Source organism: Oculina patagonica, chromosome 8, assembly GCF_052425735.1.
Source record: "Oculina patagonica isolate OP01 chromosome 8, crgOcupat, whole genome shotgun sequence".
Taxonomy (NCBI): Eukaryota; Metazoa; Cnidaria; class Anthozoa; order Scleractinia; family Oculinidae; genus Oculina; species Oculina patagonica.
The window spans coordinates 1545280-1571656 of record NC_135765.1 but is presented as its reverse complement, the minus strand read 5'-3'; the positions used below and the strand labels follow the sequence as shown (position 1 = coordinate 1571656).

The 26377-nt window shown below is 38.0% G+C and overlaps 2 protein-coding genes across 3 annotated transcripts; both read right to left on the bottom strand.

Moving 5' to 3' along the window:
- Nucleotides 1–8984: 8984 nt before the first annotated feature.
- On the bottom strand, nt 8985–9872 carry LOC144664095 (histamine H2 receptor-like). The gene has a single exon (XM_078525224.1). It carries the CDS (start codon nt 9870–9872, stop codon nt 8985–8987), a length of 888 nt encoding a protein of 295 aa, XP_078381350.1.
- A 6264-nt stretch (nt 9873–16136) lies between these two features.
- Nucleotides 16137–26020, bottom strand: LOC144662894 (WD repeat and FYVE domain-containing protein 2-like). 2 transcript variants are annotated; one of them, XM_078523830.1, is made up of 12 exons: nt 25850–26020; nt 25664–25731; nt 25237–25310; nt 24862–24916; nt 23073–23223; nt 22340–22488; nt 21192–21318; nt 19952–20057; nt 19171–19272; nt 17722–17852; nt 16821–16929; nt 16137–16336 (listed from the first exon to the last, which is right to left on the bottom strand). In XM_078523830.1, the coding sequence occupies exons 1-12, from the start codon at nt 26002–26004 to the stop codon at nt 16304–16306; spliced, it is 1260 nt and encodes a 419-aa protein (XP_078379956.1). In that variant the 5' UTR covers nt 26005–26020; the 3' UTR covers nt 16137–16303. The 2 variants fall into 2 exon arrangements, with proteins under 2 accessions (XP_078379956.1, XP_078379957.1); XM_078523831.1 differs by having other exon boundaries at nt 21192–21314; nt 22372–22488.
- Between the last annotated feature and the right edge of the window lie 357 nt (nt 26021–26377).

Genomic DNA, 26377 nt, shown 5'->3' with positions numbered 1-26377 from the left:
GATAAAATACGAATTTAACTACATCCATGGGCAAAGTACAGTATGGGGCCCAGTTCTCGGCCACTTTTGACGTAAACTTGTATTTCTTACCTCAGAAGAACCGCAGGAACTTGAAATTTCTCCTAGAGCTAGCTACATTATTCAGCTTTTTGGTGTAAAGCTATCGACCGGTCAAAAATTAATTTGCCCGAGCAATAATAAAAATAAACGCTCCATTTGTGGGCCCAGTTCTCGGCCACCTTGGCCCAGTTCTCGGCCATTTTTGACGTAAACTTGTATTTCTTACCTCAGAAGAACCGCAGGAACTTGAAATTTCTCCCAGAGCTAGCTACATTATTCAGCTTTTTGGTGTAAAGCTATCGACCGGTCAAAAATTAATTTGCCCGAGCAATAATAAAAATAAAAGCTCCATTTGTGGGCGCATTTCTCGGGCACCTTGGCCCAGTTCTCGGCCACTAAAAAGCTTGTGCGTAATTATCTGTAAAAAAAATGCTCAATTAATTTTCATAGTCATAAAATCACTCTGTAAACCTATTTATGTTATATCGATCCCAAATTATTTTTATGAGGCTTTGTTTTACTTTAGAAAAGAAGGATTTCAACGCGCCTAGTTGCTTATGTGCAGGTTCTGGCAAAACCGCATTGTGTGACCCGTGCATTTAGATGGTTTATTTTGCAGTGAAAAGGTCTTGAAAGATTTAAGTGTTGTAGAAATAATAGACAAGACAAGAGTCAGCTTAAAACTTAGAGATAAGATTGAACTTTATTTTTAAAACATTTATTTCGTTCATTCTGGCAGCAGCAGATGAAATTATATTAAAAACCAAGCGCTAAGCTGTGATAGCGAGCAGGGTGGCCGAGAACTGGCAAATACGCAAACGTCGCAAGAAAAAATTTCGAAGTAAATTAAGACCAAAAAATACAACGGTTCAACGAAAAGTTAACTAAAGCAGAAAGCTGAATTATTCTACGTTTCACATGCCAAAAATTAGCTGGTATGGTGGGGGCTTTTGGATAAAATACGAATTTAACTACATCCATGAATTTTAAGGAGCCGTAAACAAACAAATTTTTCGGGAATGCAAATTCACCTACCTCCGCGTAAACTCGACGTGTGAGCTTTCTATATCGAATTGAACGATCAAACTCAAGATACTTAAAGCACATGAATCAGTCTATCGTTTGAAGGAATTACCTTTTTCTTTTAATTCAACTGGAGTGTGAAAAAACGCGTTAAACACAAAGTGGCCGAGAACTGGATCCGGCCGAGAACTGGGTCCCATACTGTACTGATATTCACCATTGTGAAATTGCACTTACTTTGACAAGTTAAAGTTATTTTTGTAAATGAAAAAGGTAACGTCATTGATGTCACGCAGTGTTTTTTTTTAGCAGACTAGATGGTTTGCTGGTTTCTGACTATGAATGGGGGTGTGATCTTGCGGTATATTTTTTGAGCCTGATTCCGCCGTAAAACTTTTTTTTTATTTAGGAAGAACTGTGTCGATTTTCATTTCTGAACAATTGGTCGTCAAGTTGTTTGTCACAAAGAGTAGAATGTTTGTACAGCATGTTTTGGAATTATTTTAGATTTGGTTAGTAAGACGCTTCTGAAGACCTGAGCAAAACATTGGGAATGTACAGTATTAATAGGAACTTGAATGGAATTTTTCACAAGTTGGATAAAGGTATCAACTGAAAAAAATGGACTTCAAAATGAGAACTTGGATTTTGTTGTAATTAAATTTTATCGCGGATTGGATGCATAATATCACGGCTTTGAAAGTCTTCAAATAATTAGAAAGGTTCCTTTCTTCCTTTTGATCTTATTGTTATTTTCATGTATTGATTATTCGAAACTGGTTTTCGTTGATACGAAAAAAAAACGGGTTTTCACTGAATTGCTTGAAGTATTTTTAGACGTGATATATTGGCTTAATCAAATTACATTGTGCACGAAATATTTGTTATTCTTTTGTCTTGAAACTTTGAGGAAATTGAAATTTTTGTTTGACAGTAGTGTACGAAAGGCATTTTATAGAACTGAATAAAAAATAACAAACATTGATAAAGGTTATTTCAAAGATTTATTTTGCCTGATTTTGAAGGGTTTCAGGAGTTTTAAAGAGTGCTGGTAAACGGCTGTATGTTGTTTGTGATTACGGATCTTATTTAGTTTCGAACGCTCTAATTTTTGAAAGGTTAAAACAGGTTAAAACCGGGCGGTTTCATGAGTTTTTTGGGTAGAAAGGTACGGTGGTGGTCAAAAAAAAAATGTTTAGAAAGGAATGACTGTAGTAGCACGTAAGTCGGAGGTTTGCGTGAGTCACGGGGTATAGTATGCGTGAGCTGGATTTCCGGCGTCATAACGGCATGTTTTGTACTGAAAGATACACTCGACGTTAAGTTAGCTTAGTCGGCTTGGGAAACTATTTTAAAAATGAATGTTGTAATAGTTAATTAATAGTAATCTAGAATTAACCCACTCTCGATTGGAGTCTGTTCTGGATTCGCGCTACCTTTTCGCCGCGAAGGAATTTTGTAAAATTTCGCTAGTGGAAAGAGGTACTGTAAGAACAGTATCAATAACTCAAAAGGAGGAACTTCTTTGTAGCTCTGAATTAAGACGTATGATAAAATTTTAGAATAAGAAACTTTCGATATATGGTTTTCATATTGTTTTTGTCAATTTCCTTTTGTGGCAGATTTTTTGAGAATCAGCTTTTCTTTCGTGTGATGACAGACACAGGACAGAACGAGAGGTGGATGAGAAAGATGCCGAAGATGAATAGGCACCGAAAAACGACAAGAACCGTGAAGGACTTATCTTTAGAGGGCGGGGAGTTTTGGGATACTGTATTTCGAGGACTGGACTGGACTAGTAAAACGCGGACTAGTAAAACGCGGACTTGTAAAACGCGGACTAGTATAACGCGGACTAGTAAAACGCGGACTTGATTAAATTGTCACAGTTGTCTCCATGTTCCAAGGGTTGTCCACCGTCTGATCTGTTTCCCCGAAACCGTACTGAAACCCACAAAACACACGAAACCGTACTGAAACCCACAAAACACAATTGTATTCATACCCAAACCCCCATCGCTTGCTGCCTAACAAGGCACGGGACGCCCATTTACACCCATAATCGAAACTTGCTAAAATGCGCAAAAGCAAATAGACAATATTTGATGTGGTATGTGAATTTAAATAGTTTTATGGTCGTTTTCATTATTTATCCATAGGAACAATTTTTAAACTTCCATACAAAATTGCTTTCGCTCAATGGGACTTCCAACTCCCTAGGTCCTAGGTCCTCAGGATGCAAAAGCACGAGTCCCTCAGTTGCTCTTCAGATTAAATGGATATCAATTTTATACGAAGAATATCTCCCTCAAAATCCACCGAATCTCTAATTTGATTTTATCAATACTACTTTTTACAAAATTAATTACTAGTCACAACACTGTAATATACATACGCTGTAATTGCCTTTGAAGGAATACAAAGGCATAAGCACTGCTCATTCTGTATAGTTTTTATCCTTTTAATTGATACATCTTTTAGATTTAATTTTAACCCTTCGAATCCTAAGGGGCTCTCTATTTTCCCCTCAAATATCCATACTAACACTTTAAATCGTTTTTACTGTTTTAAAATAGGTACAACCATATGCAAAGTATATATTTTAAGAAACGTTATAAAAAATAGTTGCTGATGCAAACCAATTTCACCAACAAGTCCTCTTTCAGTCTTTCTTTACAGTTTCTGTTTACAAAAGACGCAGGAGGTCAAGTCCATTAAATGTATAGTATTTTTGTGCTTTTGACATAGAATTTGTTGTCTTCCAATGAAACACTGGCCACAATTATTACACCTCGTTGTTTCTGGTAGCCTGTTACAGTTGCACACTGCCATGTACAAAAAAATGATATATTCCACAAGTTAAAGACACATCAAGACCACCCCACTGTGAATTGCCATAGCACAGACAAAATTATAGTCAATATCTTATATGTTTTTAAGAGAATTACATAAGAACCAAGGCATGTCTTGTCTTGCCTTACATTCACATGCAATAATTTGGAAATACTAAGCTCGTAACAGTTTAAGACAGAATCCATCAGGAATTTGAGTAACATTAATTTTAGTTACGCAAAAATTGAGCACCAGAATAATTTAAATCCTTGTGTTCTTTCATACCTTGTTAAAGGCTTGACATGTATAACATAACACCAACAACAGTTCTTTATCAATGGGGATTGAAGAAAAAAATGAAAACATCATCACACAGTTGACCCCCATGCAAAAACACTCCAGGATATCACGGGACTGTTTGGTGTCCGTCTGCCAATTTCTAACTTCAAATTCCAATGTTAAATTCACATTAAATTTTCAATATTTCTTAGTTGTCTAAATTTTACTAATTCTTTAAAAAAACTATCACCTGCCAAACATCCCCAAAAATCACTCAAAAAATTACAAAATACCGCAATACATAGATACATGGGATGAGTGAAGTTTCCTTGGATTCCTTGAAACACCAACAAGATATTTCCGTTTAAGGTGGCTGATAATGGGTTTCAGTATTTCCCAGTCCTTATACTTTGGTTCAGGACTAAAAGCCTTCATCAATTGCTATTACAGTAATGGTATGAAACAAATGTTCAATCATTCATCAACAAGTTATGATCATTTTGTTGACAATAGTAGTTCCCCGGTAAACAGTTGTAGTACTGTCCCATCAAAGTACAATGGCTGGAAAATACCGAAAAGCACATGACCTTCAGGTGAAACCGCACCTTACAGTATTACCAATACACTGCACTTTGCTAAGTCTTAAAACTTTACATTGTCTAGTCGTCTACTTCAATCGTTTATTTCTATTGTGTGAGATACATTTATAAATTGAAACCATCATGTCATTAAGTAATAATGCAATCTCGACAACGTTCTAGATATTATATTATGCACACTAATACAGCTCATGCAAGCCCTGTGACTTACACAAACACAGTCGGACTAAGTGCTACTTAAGTAACTACTTCGTCGTTTCTGCTGTACTGAACCCTGCCTTTCAAGGCAAAACGCCCGATTTGAAGCTTCTCAAGCTTCTCAATGTTCTTGTTTGCGGTTAGAGCTAGCATCAGTTCAGTATAACAGAGCTTTGTTCATTCCGATGACTCTCTCCGCCTTCGTACGCTTGGACACTGCAAAATTACAAAATAGCAAAACATTTTATTAAATGTATCGCTGCAATTAATTGTTTGCCACAATACACAAAAATTATGACTGATACAAAATTAATTTTGAAAGCTCTCAAATTGGAAACTGAGCCAGAATTTGAATCTAAGCCAGATTCGAGTTTAATAAGCTGAGAAATATTAAAAAGTTTTAGTCAAGATGCTTACACTAAGACAGAAACGGGAAGACTCTACGGTTTGATGTCTTGTGTTAACGTGCGACATTTGCCAGCTTTTTTTGGATCCACCAACACAAATTGTGTTTAAAGACGACTGCTAAACATTAATTGAGTTGAACGAAGCATGCTAGTACTAATGTTTCAACTGTACTCACGTCCAATGTTTTGCTGTTATCTTGAGAAAGAACACCAAGTAAAATAACTTTACCTGCAGATGCTTGTCGCTGTAATTAATCAAAAGTCTTGACATACAGCGCACGGGAAGGGGATCTTAACTAATTTTTATTAATTTTAATTAGTTAATTAAAATTTGTGTCAACAGCCTTTATTCTTTTCCTAATTTCAGCGGGATACTTCGCTCCAGGAAACTTTCTTTTCAAAGCCGTCATATTTGTGGCAGTACGGTGTGATAGTAGCTGCTAAAATAGTTATTAAAACATGAGCTGTCAATTAATTTGTCAGCTTTCCGTCATTTTCTAAGTAGTCTTATAGGAAGGAAGTCAAAATAGGTAGTATTTGTCAATACAGTTGAATCCCGATAACTCGAACCCTCAGTAACTCGAACTCCCGCTAACTCGAACCTTTTTCGATTCCCCTTCAGGTCATTTTCTTACTAATTTTACCCTTAATAACTCGAACTCCCGATATCTCGAACCTGTTTCGATTTCCCTTGAAGGTTCGAGTTATCGGGATTCAACTGTACCTCGAAATGAACCGTTGTGCAGGTATTTTTCACTGCATCTTGAAGGTATTTGGAGTCTCCAATCTTTATCTTAGCCTGTTAAAAATCTCACAATTTGGGCGATTTATAACCAAAATAATTTTTGCTGATTTAGTTTGAAATTAAGATAAAACACTGTTTGAACTTTCGTCGACTGTAGAGAAAATTTGTCTGACTAGTCTTGTTTTGTATTAAAGCGAAATGTTTAATTTATCACGCCTTTTAGTAACCTCAGAACAAGATATGGGCCTAGTTCCAGTCCATTACCGAGAATACAAATATGGTCAATTTTACGGATCCAACCTCGTCTCCAGGGTCTTCTCTGCGACGATAAGAAGACCATTCTCAGAGACCGCGATCCCACTGGCCAGCGATTCGTGGGTGACCAAAATGAATGCAGCCTCTGGGGACGAGAATGACGAGTTTTGAACACTTGTAATCTTTCTTTTGGATTAAAACTTTATCCCGCTTATCCTTTTAAAAATGAATGAAATATGCAATGCACGCAAATGTGTAAACCAATTTGAACTTTGTGAAATTAACCTGCCAGATACGAAAAGGATTTTTCCAATTTAATGGTTTCTCAGAATTTCAAACTTTCAACATGAAAAGAAGTTCGAAAAAGTTATTTCTGTTACCGCACACGTTTTATTTCTCAGAATTTCAAGTTTTCAACCTGACAGAAACTCCGAAACGTAAATTATATTCAAACTAAATGCTGATACCAATTTACAAATTAACGACAGGAGAAAACGAATACGGCTCTAAGGACCAACTGTTTATTTAGGTAATTTATTTTTGACATCTTTTCAACTAACATGCAAATACTGAGGTATATATATTGTGTTCTCTTTCGATCGGTCCACTTATTTAATTTACTGTTGTTTTTCTTTATCGAGCGAATCACTCGTAAGCTATTTTGAAAAACGTCTATTACCATTAGCACTCGTTTTTACTAATATTCATTATACGTGAACTTCACTGACATAATCACGATAAATAGGCAGCCGCTATGTTATTTTACAGCTTGTCAACGATAATCGACTTCCTTTGTTTAAATTTCTTTTCCTATTTTTATCTTATTTTAAAATGCGTTTCTTGGGTATGTTATGGTCAGTAAAAGCAAAGGTAGTAAAAAAAAGTAGTTAAACTGCATACAACCACTGTAGTTACAAGTTTCACGAAACATCGGCTTTTCTTGGATGAATAGTTTTAATTAGCCTCTTGTTAAGATTCACACGGACTGTACTCAAGTACATTAAGGCCTGGTTCTCAGACCTTTTATATATTTTCTGACAATTTTTTTAAATCACATTTTGGTGCTTGGTAATGTAAATAAAAAATGCTCAAATGATTTAAGATAATCAAAAAAGGATATTTTTAGTAAAAGATTTAGGTCACGTGATTGACCACGCCCTACAGCTCGAGAAAACCATTGTCAACGATTCCCACTACTTGTCGCATTGAAAGATAAAGTTTTATTGCATGAAAACAATTACCCTAAGAAGAGTTTAGGGAATCCGCTCGGAATGAAACAGAACATTTAACTGGACAAAAGATATTTCCTATCTTTGACTAGTGCCAGTCCTTCTCAAACATTTAATAAATCTACTAACAAGACATTAAATAGTTTTCTCTCATTCCGACCGGCGCTTGAAAGTAAGTACTAGTAGCCATTACTCTGATATAACGTTGGCTCTTTATTTAATCTCTAACTAGTGGGAATTTCTTGTTGTGAAATTGTCACGCAATCAGGCGTAGTTAGTCACGTGATTGAAATATGATATGTATTACACAAAAAATTTGGATGGTTTTTGGTCATGATTAACTTTAAATTTCAATTTTACAGATAGCTCTTATTGCTTTTAGTATAGACCACCCCCTCTCAAATATGAAGAGAACCAGGCCTTAATCTACTTGAGTAGGCGAAAGGGTGCGAAAGGCGACCTCAGTCAACATATTATAATAGCAAGAAGAGTTTGATTGAGAGAGTCGAGAGAGACGATTAGAGAGCACTTTTCTCAGTTTTCCCTGTTTCAACGCCCGCTAATTCATTGACCATGATGAATTTTGACTTGCTCGATGAACATCGCTTTTCAAGTTATTCCTAGAAGGGAGTTTCCTTGTTGCTCCCAGGTAAACGTTCCTATACAATTTTTATTTTTGGTCGTCGTTTAGACTGCTCTCGCAGGCTAGAGTTGATAAGGAATTGCTAATAATGCCTGTATTATTTGCTAGCTGAGATCTTTCTGAATGGTTCAGTCTCCGTTATCTGCACTACCTCATAAATATTGACCAGGTGAATATATACAAATGGGTCGAGAGATCAGTTAAATGAGAAACCAAGCGGCGATATCAGTGTCAGTTGGTAAACGAGCCCATACTTCGCTTGGTGCTGCTTCCGCCCACCAGTTAGTTCAGTCCCAGACCGGACCAACACTCAGGGTCTTAAAATTACTGAGGAGAGTATGCTGCCTTTGCAATGACATCTGCAATGGTATATATTCTTGTCTTCTCGGATAAGGAAGATAAACCGTAGGCCCCGTCTCCTGCATCTTCAGTGTTATGGTCAGCAGGGGACGTTACAAAAAGAATCCACACACTTATCGTAAAGAGTAGGGCATGGAGTTCCCGGTATTGTGGTCTGGTCTTTGCCTATCGTGCTGTGTACTGTTGTAATGCTTGGAGATATCAGCTGTAGAAGCTTCTCTGGAATCCGAGGGTAAAAAAACGGCATGATGTGATGTACGTATCATGTATTGTGCCAGTGGCACGTTTGACGGTACGTAAAGACTGAAGAGTTATATATGTACTGATATTCCTCTATTTGTTCCACATCAACTCCTAGCCGTTTGATTCACAGCAGTTTAACTGACTGATCGCGTTTTTCACGGCTTGCCTCACTTCTCTGATCTTCACGCAGTAAAGAATCGGGTTTAAAGAAGAGTTAAAATAAGAAAGTGTAACCACAATACGCCGCGCCGTTTCCAAACCTTTTCCACCGATTCCTCCATGAATCCTGAGTGTAGCCACGATGATAAACGGAACAAAGCAAATCATTAATGCGCACTGTATCCACCATATGCTAGAAACTGTTCTCTTATATCGTGCAATATTCAGGGTAAATCGTCCGCCATTTGGTTGTCCTTGGTGAACATGGTCTTGCACATGTAATTGAGCTTGTTGATGGCGAAGTTTTAGATAGATCTTGATATAAGAGAAAGCCGAGGTTACTAGAGAAAGAACGGTCAAAACTAAGGCTACAGTCCAGGCAATATCGTTTCTCCCAAGGTACATAACTCCACACGAAACACCAATTAACCAAAAACAAGTAACGACCGCAAAAACGCGCCTTAATTTTACTACAAGTCTGTATCTCAGCCCCAACAACAGAGCGAGAAGTCTGTCCACACTAATTGCGGTCGATGTGAGGACCGATACCAAGCACAGAATGTAACTTGAAGCAGACTTTACCCTATTAGCGTAGTATAAATAGAGCGGATTTATGTTTGTAATTTCAGAGATAAAATCGATAGCAAAGAGCGGTTGTGAAATAAGACCAACACACAAATCTGTGACTGCCAGGCATCGAAATAAAAGTTTTGTTGATGAATGAAGAGAAGACACTTTGTGAAGAGCAAACAGAATCAGCGTATTACCTAGAACCGCAGTGATGGATAGAAAAATATTCAAGGCTGAAAGAAATACAGCTATAGAGTATCCGTCCTCCATCGTTCTGGGTATTTAGGGACCATTCATTATTTATGCCAGGGGGTGGGCCGGTAAGAATAGGGGGTGGGTCATGATAAATCCAGGACACTCAGAGGGGGGGTCATCAGGAAATCTGCATACAAAGAGGGGGGGGTTATCTGTTTTTATGTTTGATGTTGTTTTTATGTTTGATCTGTTTTTATGTTTGATTTTATTATTTTTGATGTAATTTCATTGTTGCTTTCTGATAATGGAAAATGTCAAGAGTCTCTGAAACGATATAGTTTATACATAACAGTTTAAAGCCCATACAGTGATACAGGAAATAGTCAAGGTATCACGAAATGATGTCTCAATATTACGTCCATATCGAGTTTAGCGAGGTAAGCTGGTAAACTGGTACCAGATTTTCCTTTGCATTGTTTTCCTCAGCATAGTTCTCGTTCTCTGAGTACTCTGCACTACTGTAATGCGCAACAACGTTTTCCTTTGCTATCTTCACCAGAATCACTAGATTCATTGTCTGATAACCTTTCTGGGTCTTGCCTAGGGACTATGTGTAGAGTGCTTCTTTTTGTTTGTTAGACATGTGCAATGACCCGTCAGACTTTATCATCTCTCTTGCCTTTCAACAGAAGATTAAAGTGAGTTAGATACTTTTACAGCTCTTGGATTTTTAGTTTCTGGAATTCAACAGTACGACCTGACAAGGAGTGTCACAGTTGTATTTTTTGAAACTTTTCTGTTGTCTCTGCTGCCATTTTTCAATCTGTCCTTTTTGTGAAGATTCTTTGTCCTCTGTAGTAAGATGAAGCATATGATCTTTCACTAGTTCGTTTTCCATGATGAATTTTTTAGAAAACAATAAATATATTTTTAATCTCACTGATTGCAAGTGATGGGTAAATAACTATTTTTAGTATGAACTAAATCAGTGGATAGCGTTGTTGGCACCCTCTGACTGGCTACTCAAACTCGGGATATCCTTTGCTATTCACCTCCGAGCAACTTGCACGGGAAAATTGTAATCGTTGACACGAATAAATGAGTTAAAAATCATCCTCTTAGGATTATTTTAGTATATACTAAAACAACTAAAACAACCTCCGTGTCGGTGGCCAGCGTCAAGGAAAATATCCCCACTAGCCACCTCCACTTCGATAAATAGTTTCTGTGTTTATTTTTTTTTTTGCAGGTGAAGCGGGGGGGGGGGGGGGCTATCTATTTTTCACATTACAGTAGAGGGGTCGTGAACTTTCTTGCTTTCCTTGGAAGGGGGTCAACAACTTTTGTTTTGCTTGATGATGGATCTTGCCGGCCCACCCCCTGGCATAAATAATGAATGGTCCCTTAGCACTTCTTATTTTAGTTCGGTAGCCGATAATACGTCCGGTTTGTTTGGCAAGTAGAACTGAATTTATCTCCCCTGTAGTATAAATTAAAGTCCTTTTTTTTCCATCTTCCATGAAGGGCTTTAATTGAGGGTTATACTGAATCATTATCGGAAAGCTAAAAATAAATCAACAAATGCAATAACCGCATGTTGATTTTACACGAATGTGGGGTTATTTTCAATAGCAGTCCTGTATTGATTACAAGACTTTGCTGCTGAAACTAATCTCACATTCGTGTAAAATCAACATGCGGTCACTGTATTTGTTGATTTATTTTTTTTTTAATTTCTAGCTTTTTGATTGTTTCCGAATAACCCTTGTGGTCCTTTATGAAAAAAAAAAAAAATGAATTTATACTATAGGGGGCCCACATCAAATTGGAGGACGAACAATGTTACCTGTTAACGACATGTCATTAGGGGCAGCGCGCCTCCCACACGCTTAGATAAATTTCTATCGATTGAAGTTAAAGAAGGAAAAAAGATGACTATGAATAATAAGACAAGCGCTATTCAGGCTAGCCGGAGCACTTCTTATGCTAACCGGAGGGCTATTCAGAGGGTCTGAATGGGGTTTAGTGTTTAGTGTTATTTGGCCATAATTTTTAGTGTTTGCTGTTACATTGGCCAATGTTTTAATGTTTACTGTTTCCGGAAAAAATACTGTTAAGTGTTTGGAGGGGTTTTCGTGAAAACTTCTTGCATAATAAATTCTTATCTGCTCTTCAAAACTCGGATAAAACCACTCATGAGCTAAGAGAAAAAATTCGGATTTCTCCTCGGAAATCTTCGGTAGTCTTCAGAAATCTTCAGTAGTCTTCAGAAATCTTCGGGAATATTTGGTAGTCTTCGAAAATCTTCGGAAATGATCGGAAATCGTCGGAAAATGCCCGAAACTTCTTCATATACAAAAAAAATATTGGCCTTTTTGGAGCCGTTTTTGTTTCTTTCTGAATAAAATTTACTGTTACAGTGAATTTTTTACTGTTCGTGTTAAAATGCCTAAAATTTAACTGTTCCATGTTACAGAGCTAAAAAATTAAGTGTTTAGTGTTATCGATGTACCCCCATTCAGGCCCTCTATTCAGGCTAAACGTACATGTGTAACCGAGGAAAGGTTTAGGCTAACCGGCGCGATATAAGCGCTATTCAGGCTAGCCCGAGCACTTCTTATGCTATACCGGAGGGCTATTCAGGCTAACCACATGTGTAACCGAGGCAAGGTTTAGGCTAACCGGCGCGATGTAAGCGCTATTCAGGCAAAGGCCAAGTAAAAAAGAGCAGATGTTACTCATCCGGCTGCCCGCTTCCTTTTTTGGCCTGCCTTTCTTTTTAATGCCGGGGAAAGAAATTCCTTTGGACTTTTTACGGTTAACCCAGCTGAAGAACACTGGGAACTAGAGACGTGAACAAAGATCAAGTTTAGCAGAAGAAGAAATCTCCGAGAAGAACACAAAGCAAAATACTCCCGGGAAGTTAGAAAGGACTAATACAAAAATATAAACGAAAGAGACAAATTATATATGACAAGTTCTGTGATATTCAGTAAACAGACAGTTCTGCAATTGGCCTGTGTAAATAACGAGACCGCGTTTGACTTTGGTCGCTCAGAGAAGTATCATGTACCGGATTAGGCTTATACCAGACGTCACGCTACAAGCTAAGATAACGCAACGTTTGTTGGAAAATTATTAAATTCAAAAGTTGTCATCTACTTTTTTTATCATACATTAATTTATGACAAATTTCCTGTTAATTATTTAAGACCCCACCCCCCCGGAAACGTGCCGTTTATTTATCATGATTGGAAAGTTGGAACGAAGAAAAAGCAACAAGAGCTACCTTCTTTCACTTCGTACCCAGTTCCCCTGAATTGAGTGACAAAAAGAATTCTCAATAAACTTGGCTCTGAGTTGCACACAGTCCAAACTGACGCTGTCCTTCGCTCAAAAGCTATAACTTGAACGTGATCTCAATCAAATGTCCTACACCTTTGGTGCATCCTTCCAAGTATGTCAGACATACTGTTTTCAGATCTAGTCTTTGTAAATGATAAGCTTACCTGCAAATCACCAGTAGAAATTCCGTACTATCTTGCCTTCACTGATCCACTGTGTTATTTTGTGGAAGTGAGGCCCGGGGGGGGGGGTACTCCCTATTATGGCCTATACGGGGAGGCTCCGCCCGAAAGGGGTACCTTTTTTAGGCTTTAGGTATTTAAAAGGGCCCTTAATTAAAAATTTCGAACAGACGCAATTTTTGGCTGTATTATTAATCGGGCGGGGCCTGGGCCCGATTCATAATCTGCACGAAATTTTATTTTTTTTTTGTCGGTAAATCGATCCAGACCCACGCGGCCCAGGCGGCTCTTCTGTCACGGTCACGCAAGATTTAATATTTAATAGCGATCAGCCGATCACTCGCGTTTAACACGAACACTCTGCTCTCTGAAATGTATAATTTTGTTTCATACCATATTTTACAAGAAGAGAAGGCTGAATATAATCACATAGCGAAAACCAAGACCGCTTGGACATGTCCAAGCTATTTAAAACTACCACTACGTCAGACCCCTGTCACGCGATCTCTCGCTTGTAGCTATAAATAATCATTCACCTATTTTCTGTTTGAATACTCTGCGCTCTGTTTGTGTGAAATATTTATTGTTGTGTTACTCAAGCGTTTGGCTCGGAGCGAGTACAAGTCGTACAATTTACCCGGAATGTGTTAAATATTGCAAAACGACGACTTATTTTCTGGATAGCCCAATTTTTGTTTTGAGTTTACGGTATTTTGAGAATCGAAACGTTATCGAAACGTAAGTTGCAAGCTCAGCAAGAATGTGTCAAAGCACGGGATACACGTCATCGCGCCAGGGGAATTACCAAAAGCTTGTCGGAAGACGCTAAACGGAGAAACACAATGGGATGGCCTTAGTCTACTCTTTATTTTGGCGTGATTTGGCTTTCTTTTAAATGAACTGGTTTGGGTTTATTTTATTGAACATTCGGAACAAAATAAATATTTGCATGCGTAAGCAGGCATTTTTCCGGCTAGGCTAGGCTAGGCATGTGGCTATGACGTGGAAAAGGAAATTCATGTCACGTTCACTCCGTGACTAACGCAAACACGACGTGTGTTTCTCAAGTGACTGCTTTTCTAAAGATTTTACTGTGCGGTGCCGTGCCTTTAAGCCAAAGCACTGAAAGAGGTCAGGTGGTCAAACATTACCCGCACGATTATAAACTGCTTGCAGTTCTTGTTTTAATTTATGAAGCGCTACATGAAAATGACAAGAAAACGTTCTGTTCTAAGTCTATGCCATGTGTTTTAGGTATATGAAAGGGGTACCTTTTTCAGTAGAAGGTATACGTAAGGGGTACAATTTCTGTCAAAATGGTATATAAAAGGGTAAGGGGTTAGAGCTCAGGGCGGAGCCTCCCCGTATAAAACTTTGTTGAGTACCCCCCGGGGAGGTGGGGTCGATAATAAATTCGTAAGGACTTCTTTCCGTTCTGCAATGTATGCCACGAAAGGGGGTACAAGCCAAAGACGAAAACAACGAGAGCTTTCAGGCAGGCTACAACATTAGACTTTGCGCTTTCAACGTAGATACTGGGAACTGTAAACCTGCACTTGCTTTTGGTTTTATAATGATATAACAATACAATGATGATGATTATTTTCTTAACATCTTTTATATTCACAAATAAGACGTTTACAAACCTACTTCATATATTTGTTTTTATTACTTCAAACATGAAATTATTTTTTAGCTCAAATTACACTATTTAGTCAATTTTTACATTATACTCTCACCTTCAATAAAATTTAAATGTTAGTTCATTAGATTATTTATAATTAGTCCATATATCAATCTGTTAAAAAATATCAGCCATTGACAGACTCGTTCCCAGTTCCTTGTTCGTACCATCGTGGTCTTGCCACATTGAATCGAGGGAAGGTTGATCGTGACAATCATCAGTTTTTTCTGTCCCAGGCCTCTACGACGTTCTAAGATAACACCATGTGACCATTACCAGTGTATTCGTGGTCCTATTCTCTATTTTCCAATTGCCCATAATGCACTTTGTTTGCCCCCCAAATTTTCCATAAACTATTGTTTTGGAAATTAATATGCAGTCCTCCCAAGAGAATTTGAAAACAATAGTTTATGCAAAATTTGGGGGGCAAACAAAGTGTATTATGGGCAATTGGAAAATAGAGAATGCACCTATGGCTTTCTCACTAATAAGAAGAAACTTGGTGGTGGATTTGTAAGTTTTTTGGCAAGCTATCCAGAAGCTACCCATGTCCCAGGGTGGCAAGTTAGGGTTTGCTTTGTTGCATAAACTACTCTATTTGGACGACCTATAATCAATATGAAATTTGTACAGCACATATAAAGATTCTCAGCAAAAAAAGCTAACTGACGATAAATTTGCTACACTCTTTTAAAATTTGACTTTATAAAAAATTTAGGGTTTAAATGTCGCAATGAAGCAGAAAAACTGACATAAATCTAGTCTTGTTTTAAATTGCCCCGCAATGTGACACATGTATGCATGTGGTCACTATTGAAAAGAAACCAAAAATATAATAAAACATAAAATATACTTAATCCTGCTTAGGTTTTATCAAGGTTACGACATAAAGCGGTAAATGTATGTGTTATCGCTTTCTAATACACGACCTTCCCTAGCAAGTTCCTCCACCACTGTTATTTGATTTCTTTAGACGACGGATTGTGTGACATCTCTAAAATACTGAACAATTGGCTACATTAAAATTTGATTACTTCTTTGTTTGTGGTCATGCTCTACACATACATTGTGCCAGAAACATTGGTGGCTAACTATTTTTCATACTTTGAATACAACTTCAAAATTTCCTTCCACTTGTGATATGAGTTACTCCAGTCAGTTACAGTCAGTAGACAAGTCTTTCTTTGCTACATTTGCTTTGCCTTTACAAGACCTCATGTCGCTAGAAGTATATCCATTCCATGGCTTATCAATCATACCCAAAGTTTGATTTCAGGAAGATATTTATTCAGGGTTCATGATAGAAGAATTGCTTTTACATCCCAAATCTGAAAAAAAAAACCCTTAATGGTTACAACTGAGATTTCTAAAGACTTAACTTAATTAAAGTAAGACTGAGTCTCAGATTGCCTGCAAATAGAGTTATGTAATAAAAAAAAAATAATAGAAAGCTAATTAAAACAAATAAAGATAAATAGGAAGTTAGAAAGTTTCAAACCTCCCTGAGTTGAAAATTGTCACTCACACATATTTACCAGTTCACCCACTGAATCTCAAGTAAATTTACTTTAAAGCTAACCTAAAGCTGAGCCTGAGATTCCCTGCAGTTCACCCACACTCACTCAGCTGCACCCATCCACCTACTCAATCAGAAGTCAAATGAGCAAGCACAAATTGTAGATTGAAATTTTCATCTTCAGATTAATGTTGCTCAAATATTTTTCTTTGCTTTATTACCTAACTAGGGTTAATTGTAAGAAGGGATTTCTAGGGTCCAAATTCAATGTTTTGCATGCAGTGCGATATACTGACCTTAACAATCCTATCTCCGCCACAAGTCAGTAATCTTCCTTTAGTTAAATCCAAGTACATTGAACGAGTGGTATGTTTTGCATCATGGAAATCTGCTAAAGGTACACGGCTACAAAGCAAATAAAAATTGCATTAATTTGACCATTTGACTATAAACCTTCCTACATAAAGAACTAAATGAAAAACAAACAGGATAGTCTGAAGTTAGGAATCTCCCCAACTGGCAACTACCCTTTCTTACTTGGCAAATAACAAACATGAATCCCTCTGCTGGTTGGTACTTGCATGTGTGAACATTAGTAAACAATCACATACTGGTACCTTTGTGAAACCATTATGATTAAATATGTGCAGTCTGTTCACAGAGATTTTTTTCTTAATAAAGCCAGTGCACATGTAAAGCAAGTGGAAGAGTGACCATGAATGCACCCCGGCCACACCCCTTGTGTTCATATTCATTCTATTCTCTGCAGTTTTTATTTTGCTCACACCCTTGATGACCAAAGGTCACTGAACAGACTGACATACACAAGACCAATTTGACAAATTAATCAACAGTTTTGATTATCAGAACCCTGCAGGCAGCACAGTCTTCAATGAGAAGTGACTCTGCACGTAAGATTTGACAGCCCAGTGAAATTAATGCCCCAGTTCCCAAAGTTAAAGATCAGCCAAAGGTATGCCCTGAGAGATGAAAACCCAAAAGTAGACCAGCCAAAGAATACAGTCAACTCTCTTAACGGAAACCTCCTTAAGAGGGACATCTGGTGTTGGTCCCATTCTTGCCATTTTGAAGTCATTTTACTGTAACTCAACTCCATATAAGACAGGCACCTCTCTAAGACGGATAACTAGAGTCAGTCCCAAAGGTGTCCGTTTAAGAAAGAGATATCAGACTTACTCTTCATCTGTGATGCTTTCATGACATTCATTACACAGGCGGATGGAATTTTCAAATCCCATGATCGGATAAGATGACTCGTTTTTACTACACTCATTACAAACTGCTCTGCCACATTTTCTACAATGATGCTGAAAACAAAATAAAACGTATTATAAATAACACTGCTCATTTTGCTCAGTTTTCTGAGTTATAAGCTCAGGAGTCTGTATTAAGTATCACAAAGGACAACAACAGCTTTGCCATGCAGGCTAACTTCTGATACCCTGTACAAAATCTTGCTGCAAAATATTGAAAAATTTGCAGCACTGCAAGAAAGGAGTACTCGGCCTCGGGCCGTGCTCAAGACCTCGGGTACAGTTTTTCCCAATACGGACAGACCTAGGCCAGTAAATAACGTTTTTATTTTTTTCCTGCTTAAGTTTGTTTGGATTTAAGAAACCGTGAAAAAATCTGTCGTAAAATCTTTGTTTGTATACGCACGGATTTGATTTCAATGTTGAGTCCGACTCGATCGACAAGCAAGAGTGAAAAATGCTGTTTTCTATTTAATTCCGAATAAAATAGCTTCGCTTAAAATGAACCGTACTCAAGAAATGTTCAGCTTAATTTACACTGCAGAAAATCAAGAAAAGCAAATGAAGTCATACTAAAATATAGCACAAATATGCCACAAAAAACCTTACACATTTAAATCGATTTCGGCTTCCCGAACAATTCCCAATAAATGTTTTGAAAAGTCTTGAAAGAAACTTTGCAACTTTGCTTAGCCTAATTCTCTGACTCAAAAATACTCGTTGACCGAAAAGCAGTTTTACAAGCTATTCACACTTGTATTTAACAAATTAATAATCTCTGCGTTGATTCCCAGCAGAATTTTATTCTGATAAACAGTTCCAGACTGAATGAAATGCGTAGTGTCTACTACATACGGCACAATACTGTGATAATTAATTTGTCCGTTTTTAATCAAAGAATCTCATTTCCTTGAATGATGGTAAATAGTGTTCGGTTTTAGCAAAAAGTGACAGATAAACAAGGCAGTTTAGCACATAGATGGAGTCTAAAAAACCGAATGAATTTTACCGTGAAAATCATTACGAAATGCACAAACAACGGCAAACTGCGAACGGTAAACTACAACTCGATTTTGTTGAGAAAGAAATAAAAACATGCCTTTTGAAGAACTTTGAGGCCGTTAATTCCACTGCTTCTTTGTCCTTTAGCATTAACAATGGATGGTGAGCAGCTATTTCGAGTTTGGAGAGCCAAATTTTCACGTGTTCGTTAGACTGAAGGTGCAAAATGATTTCGCGCCGTGAGCGGTCCGTACGTGGGGTCCGGATGGGAAAATCCGGACCGCTGGAGCGCGCGCAATTAGCCAATCAGATTCAAGGATTGAGGATTCCGGACCGCTGAGATGCTTGAGAAAATGTTTCTTTTCATTACCTGCCTCACACCAACTGCTTTCTGGTTCCACATGCCTTTAAAGTTCCAGAAGAAAGGACCGCTACATCGCTCACAGATGTCACTTTGTGACCACTCTGGAGTCTGACAAGTCAACAAAGAACAGAATTACAGTGAAGACAATGATCAGCATCAGTGTTTTCAGGTGAACCCGTAGCCAGGGTGACACTTGTACCAGTCAATTTAATGTTGGGGGTACTAAAAAACCAGGTGATGGACTAGCACCCCATCCAGGAGGGAATAGGGAGGGCGGATACTCCCCAAAAATACCTATACAGGTATGTGCCGCCCAACAGGGTCATGATTTTGGCCTCCTGATCTAGAATGGGGTATCCATTTTAGAGACCATTCCAAATGCATGAAAGTTTATAACTATCTTCAGCCAAAACAGGGTGTTAGAAAATTGTCATGTTTCTTAAACGAGGTATCATTTTTAATGCAAATTCTTTCTAAAATGGGATGCTACTGTGGAGAACCAGGCGGCATTAACCCACCTAAAACATACATGACAACAACAACAACTTTATTACTAGAAGAAGAAAAGAGAAAAAAATATATATATAATTAAAACAGAATATGGTAATAACACTCAGAAAAACTAAAAAGCTTATCGAGCTGAGTATCCCCCCTCCCTCAAGGAGTAGACTAAAATACCCCTAGTCATTCATGATACCAGGATAAGCTCTGGTGGTATGGGCCACTTGGCCCAAAGCAGACATTTTTCAGATTGATCGATTGACTGACTGATTGAGAGATACTGTACCTCCTGTCGTTTTACATTCATATCCCAAATCCTAACAATGCCGTCTTCACTGCATGATATCAACTTCTTGGCATGTGGCGCGTAACAAAGAGCTTGGACTTTGGATCTAAGACAAAACAATAGCATGTGATGAACATAGTAGAGCGCTGCACCGGTATCGCAGAGGTCAGGGTTTGAGTTCCGGCAAGCCTGATTTTTTCAGGCTTTACTGCGAGGATCTTCTCTTCATTTATTCTTTATCCGCAGTTGAAATATATGATTTCAGATATTCATAATTTCATAGTATGTTCTGTCTTACTAATGGCTGTTCTGCAATTAGAACAAACCTTTCTGACTGTTTCTGTTCTTAATGTACACATCTGGTGCAACACATGAGAACTAATTCAGTTTAACTCACTGAGTGGGACTTTGGGGTTTTCGGTTTCTCGGTTTTGGCCATTTTTTAGATCGGTTTTTCGGTTTTCGCAACAAAAAACCGCGGTTTTTCGGTTTTGGTGTCTTCTTCGGGTTTTCGGGTTTTCCTTCTATTTGCATATGGTTTTCAGTTTCCGGCAAAAATACCAGCGGTTTTTCGGATTTGGTATTTTCTCTGGTTTCCGGTTTTTCCAATTTGGTTTACAGTTTCTCTGAGATCATGCTGGTAGAAAGAAAACCTGTTTTTATGTTTAAAATGCAAGTTAGAGCAGTGTAATTTAGCATGTTAATGAACAAAAATGTCAAGACTCTTTAAAAAATTCCATTCTTCCTTCTTTCAAAATCTCGAGGTTTAATTTTAGGTTAGAGTTTCGGAATTTGGAATGTTATGTTCGGTTTTCGGTTTTGCTCGACATTCACTTCGGTTTTTCGGTTTTGCATGATTTTTTGTGCGGTTTTTTCGGTTTCTTACAGACCCCAATGCCCCCCTCCTCACTGATTCTTCCTTTTACATGTAGGTACCTTTTACAACATTGAACAATGTTCTACAGATTTCTAAACAACAGCTTGCATAAGAAGAAAAAGAATTTTGCGAGTTGTGGGGAGGAAGAAGAAGAAGAAGAAGAAGTAAAGACTACAAAAGATTTACTGAAAACAGGTTCTGCCATAACAATCTCTTGTTATAACACCTTACCTAAGCATAAACTTGAGATTGTTTATTACAACATTTTGGGAAATGCCTGTTCTAGATGGATGCATGTTGATCCTATAGGTATATTAATTTGAAAGCCTTATAAACTATTTCCATCCATTGCAGTCAACTTACAAATGACCATGAAGCTCAAAGGCAGTTCCTTGCTGTCCTCCAATGTCCCAAACAATAATGGATTCATCAAAACTACCAGAAAATAACAATCTTTTCTCTGGATCCCAGGCCAGAGCTCTTACACTCCCTGTAACAAATAAAAATACATACAAATAAGACAAAAAAATAAATAGAAAGAGTAATCAAAGTTGCAACAACACATATTAACACAAACATCTTACAATCTGATGTTATCATTAAAACTTACTGAGATATTAGTCAAAATAAGTTGTCACTTCATACAACTTCAGTGTGGATCAAGCTTGTATTGTGGTTTTAACTTTCAAGTTTTGTGGATGAAACTCTAGTGTGTGACCGTTCAATTGAAAGCTATTGAGTAGTACTTTCATTTGGTAAGAACTGTTTACTATGCTGTGAAGGGTGATTCTAAATTTTAAGTCTGTGGATGAAACCCTTAGTGTGTGACCACTTGAATGAAAGCTATTTAGAGGTACTTTTAGAGCAGTTTTCACTTGAGTGCCGAAAGTAATTCGCGTTTGCTTTGGTTCTGCATTATTCCGCTTAGTGATTGGATTAAAAATCTCGCGCCACTTTCTCAACCAATCAAAACTAAAACCAAAACCAATTGTTTCTCCTGCGCTTCGTGCCGACTATATGTATTTGCTTCGCGTTATGATTGGTTCATTGGATTGTCTATATCCTTTGTGATTGGCCAGAGTAAGTAGTTTGCTTTTGGTTTGGTTTTACGATACTCAATTGAAAACTGCTCTATGTGGTGTTGTTTATTACAGTGTATACCATACAAGGTTAAAAGTCTTAGACTACAAAGAAAACCTAGTGTGTGATGTTTAGAAATCAATGCTTCAGCAGCATGATACTCTAAAAGGTTTTAAAAGAGTTAAAAGTGTCAAATATACTTTGTTTTCAATTTACAGAGTTATTCTAAGCCTCCTGACATTATTTTACCAGAGTATCAGTTAATTAGTCTCTACACTTGTAAGCTGTCGTGATGCATAAGCTTGGATTAAACAAACTCCATTAAGAATTATTTTGGCAATTCAGAACAGTTGTCCTTAGCAATGTCTGCGCACAAGTGAAGTACAAAGCTGTACAAGTTCACAACAGCACAGGACACCCAGCCAAATCACCTGCGCCAAACCATGAGTGCCATGTGGGCAACTTGCCTGAGTGACCATTGAGTGTCGTCACCAGGGAGGGTGAGTTAGTCTCCAGTTTTATCACACTAATGTGGCCTCCATAGTCACCAACAAACACGTGTTTTGAGTCAGCATCAAATCTTAAACATTGTTAAGGAGCTCTGTTCAAAGTGCTTAGTATTATTATTTTTATAACAGCAATACTAAGGTGTGGAAAAGCCAGATGGCTCAGCAGAGCCAGCGCTTGAAAAATTAATAACTTGTCTTCCCTTGGATAGGATGCTAGTCTATCACAGTTTACCCCAAATTTTGTCAAGTTGCTTCTTACAATTTGCCAGTACAGCTGTAGGTTAAGTCCGTGTTGAGCCCAGTGGCCCATCAGGCTGGAGCTTATGCCGGTTCCTGTAGCATGAAGCGACTAGGAGTATTTCTACTCCCCCTGGGGATTGGATGCTACATGGAGTACTGGGTCACCCGCCAGCATTAAATTTGCTGGTACCTATTAAATACACCTGGGTGGAGAGGGGCAATGTAAGAGTACAGTGTCTTGCCCAAGACTGAGCACAACACAATGAACCCAGCCAAGGCTTGAAACCAGGATTTGAAGCCCAGCACACTAACCATTAGGCCACTGTGCCTCTCACGAGGGTATGGTGTAGCTTTCTGTTAATTGCACAATCTTTTGGGGAGGAAACTAATATTATGCAACAAGCAAAAAGGATACTGTATGGATGTACACCATGCTTCGGTTTGATATCCACCCAGTCTTTTGCCAGTTGTACAATCATGCCACTGCAAATACTTGTCTCTTCCTACACTGAGCAGCCATTCATTCTCCAGTGAAAATACTACGCCACTCACTCTGTTCATGTGTGCTTAAAAAGAATGAACAAGACACACTTAGGCAAACTATCATCATTAACAGTACATGTATAGTTTTACAGGAAATTTCCGTGATATCCAATTTCAAGTCACAGAAATCTGACAGCGTGTCCACAGACACACAAACAAAGATGCCACGAACCAACCAAAATTGTGACTGGATAAGGTTTGGAATCCAGACATTCCAATCTCGTGCCTCGAGTCTTAGTTCCTTACTGTGCAAGCTTGACGAAACAAGCGACTCTCGAAAGTTCCATTGCAGGATCTAATTTGATTGGCTTAAGGTGGCTTAATACAGTTTTGAGAGGGCAAATCAGTCCAACGTTTAACTCTCTTGTACAATCTCTAGAAAATTTTTATCTTTCTCTTATCACTGTTTGTTACATCCTAAAACCATCTAATGCGATATTTGGAAAATAAAAATGCTAATAAACAGCTTAAATGAACGGCCGAGTGCTTAAGAGGGGACTGGCACTAGTAGTTCAAACGGCGTTTTTCTCAAAATCTACCCGTACGACCCTACCTCAAAATTTCAGAAATAAGAAATTGGCTTTGATTTATCATTCATGCAAAATAATTTAAAAATCTGTAAGACAGATTTTTCGCAAAATAGGAAAATGTGATATTTTGCCAATTTTTAAAATACCATATTTATTCGGTTATACGGCGCACGGTTTTTTCCAAGGAAAATCTGTTTTTCTGTGGAAAGTTTATGCCAAAATTGGGGTGCGTCTTATAGCCAAGTACTTTCGCCCAACAAATTCTTATGACCGCCATTTAACCGGAACTTACAAATAAAACAAGAAAAATGAAAACACTTAATGTTGGTCATTGACTTTTAGAACAAGAAAACAGATATAAGAAACAGCAAGTTTCAATGTAAAGTTTATTGTCAAGTATAAACAAGTTTTAGCAACACGTGTCTATGCCAGCATTTTGTTGAAACAGACAAAGAAAATCAAGCATGCTCATTTGAAACAAACCTTTCTAAGCGTAGAATGTTGGAAATGACTTTAGAAGACAGGGAAAACACCAAAAAAGCTTGAGAATCTTTCAACAAAGTACGAAGTGATATGAAGCATGCTTGAGAACTTGGTAACCAAGCTACAAACTCAGTGGTTACTGGAAACTACACTGCCAGGTTACTAAGCAGCTAAATTCGAAGCATGAACGATGGAAAGATGTTTTGCTCAAGTGGATTTACGTCTTTTTTAGCGAGAAATGTTACCTTTTCACTTGAAGATTGTGCCAAGGAGTATAAACAACATTCAATCATTCAAATTCTGTAAGAAGAACTGTCCTTAAATTGATCACCAAGTCTTTACAACTCACCAACTTATGGTGCATCTTATAACCGAGTGTTTTTGGTGTGGGGCGTGGGGCGTGGGACCTTCCCCTAGATCCGCCACTGGGTCATGCTTTTGAAAGCTAGGTATGCGCAATTCAACCAGATGTCTGATATTTTCAGACTTCCAATCAGAAATTTCCAGGGTGGCTTGTTTCCCGACCCTGGTCAAGGAGAACGAAGACACTGGGTATAAGGATGCAGACATTCAGAACATGCATATCCCCATAATAGGGCCTGGATAGCTGTTAAGGAGGGAGACTTGAGTCTATATACTTGTACTTACCTAAATAATTCCTTCTATGTTGAAGTCTGTTGAAGTCTTCTGCCACTTCAAATTCCTGAAGGAAAAGTACATGAGATCACAAAAGGTATTTGCCAGGCTTAAAAAACAAATTATATACAGTACATAGAAACCTTATAAACCCAGCAGCTACCTTCTGGGAAATCGCAACTGGCTGCTTAATAGAGGTTCATCAGAAATTAGCATAAGGCCATTTCAAAAGGTTATGTTATTTCAATACAAAATAATGTGAAAAGGAACAACGGTTCAACCAAGTGAATAGAATTTTCCCAAATTCAAGAGCTAGGCTCTTGAATTTTTGAAGTGAACCTCGTGACAGTGTCCCTTTATAAATACAGCACTGACAAATACACTTACAGATATAGTGCCACTTTGCAATCCTACAAATAGCCTTCTACTTGTTCCATGATAATCTAAGGCAGAACATTCAGCTAAAAACAAAACAGATGCTCTAATTAAGATCAAATCATAACCTAGAGGCCCTTCAATCCACAGGAAAATAACAAATATTGGTTTAAGTCCTGTATAAACAATATGCAGTAAAAAAAAATCAAAAAAATAAAGCAACAGGGCAAGGTAACAGTTTCCTGCAAAGAATGCCTAGGAAGCAACTAAAAAAAGTACAAACCATTAAACGAAATCGATTAATATGTGATATGCACTACGCAAAAGGCACCATATGGTTACAGGAAAAAAAATCAGTTCTGGTAAACAGGGAGAAATATGATGAGAAAGCACTTAGCTTAGCAAGCTTAGCTTGAAAAATAAAAATCTCCAAACTTACATTCCATAACATGACAAATACTCGGCCAGTATTGTCCACTTTCTCGTTTAATCCAAAGCCTTATACTCCTGTAAATGCACCACAGAAAAGATTACCGGAACTGAACAATAATGTGATTAAAAATTCTACCAAAACAAATGATGCGAACTTTCACAACATCGACTCGCGAAGATAATTTTGACTTACTTGTCATCAGAAACAGTAATTACTGCATCTTCATGCGGGATTGTAACGGCCATATTGACTACACCACTGCAGCCCTCTAGCTTGTTCACTAAAGCGGCTTTGATGTGTTTTCTTTTGGAGGTGTCCTCCTCCGAATCTTTGATAGTGGCAGCCATCTTTGCTTGCTGGGCTCAGATAAGTGGTAGAACCATTCCCATCATGCAACATTGCCAACACCGGAAGTGATCTGACAGTCGATCTGACACGGAACTTGATGCAAGTGTAATGACGTCATGATGAAGTTGCGTAGTCCGCGTTGTCCCGCGGGTTTCACTATTAGTCCCGCAGGTATCACCGAGGCTGTCTCCAATAAATTTGGCGCGCAGCCGGCAAGTGAAAGTGTGATCAGACACCTTTGACTTTCACGTGTTCAGCTGTGATTTGGAAAAATCTTGCAGGTGACGTCTAAAGAAGTACCTTTTTATAGGAAATCAACGCTTATGTAATAAAGGTATCCTAAACGTAGGGCTTAAATCTGCCCGCCTTGAG

Excerpts from the sequence above, each read along its gene's own strand:
- LOC144662894 (XM_078523830.1), bottom strand. The coding sequence starts at position 26,004 with ATGGCTGCCACTATCAAAGATTCGGAGGAGGACACCTCCAAAAGAAAA. Across the intron at positions 25,311-25,663 it reads TATTTGTCATGTTATGGAAT|CTGAATGTTCTGCCTTAGAT; the intron begins GTAAGTTTGGAG and ends TTTTGTTTTTAG. Across the intron at positions 17,853-19,170 it reads AAGCAGTTGGTGTGAGGCAG|CATCATTGTAGAAAATGTGG; the intron begins GTAATGAAAAGA and ends TTTTGTTTTCAG.
- LOC144664095 (XM_078525224.1), bottom strand. The coding sequence starts at position 9,872 with ATGGAGGACGGATACTCTATAGCTGTATTTCTTTCAGCCTTGAATATT.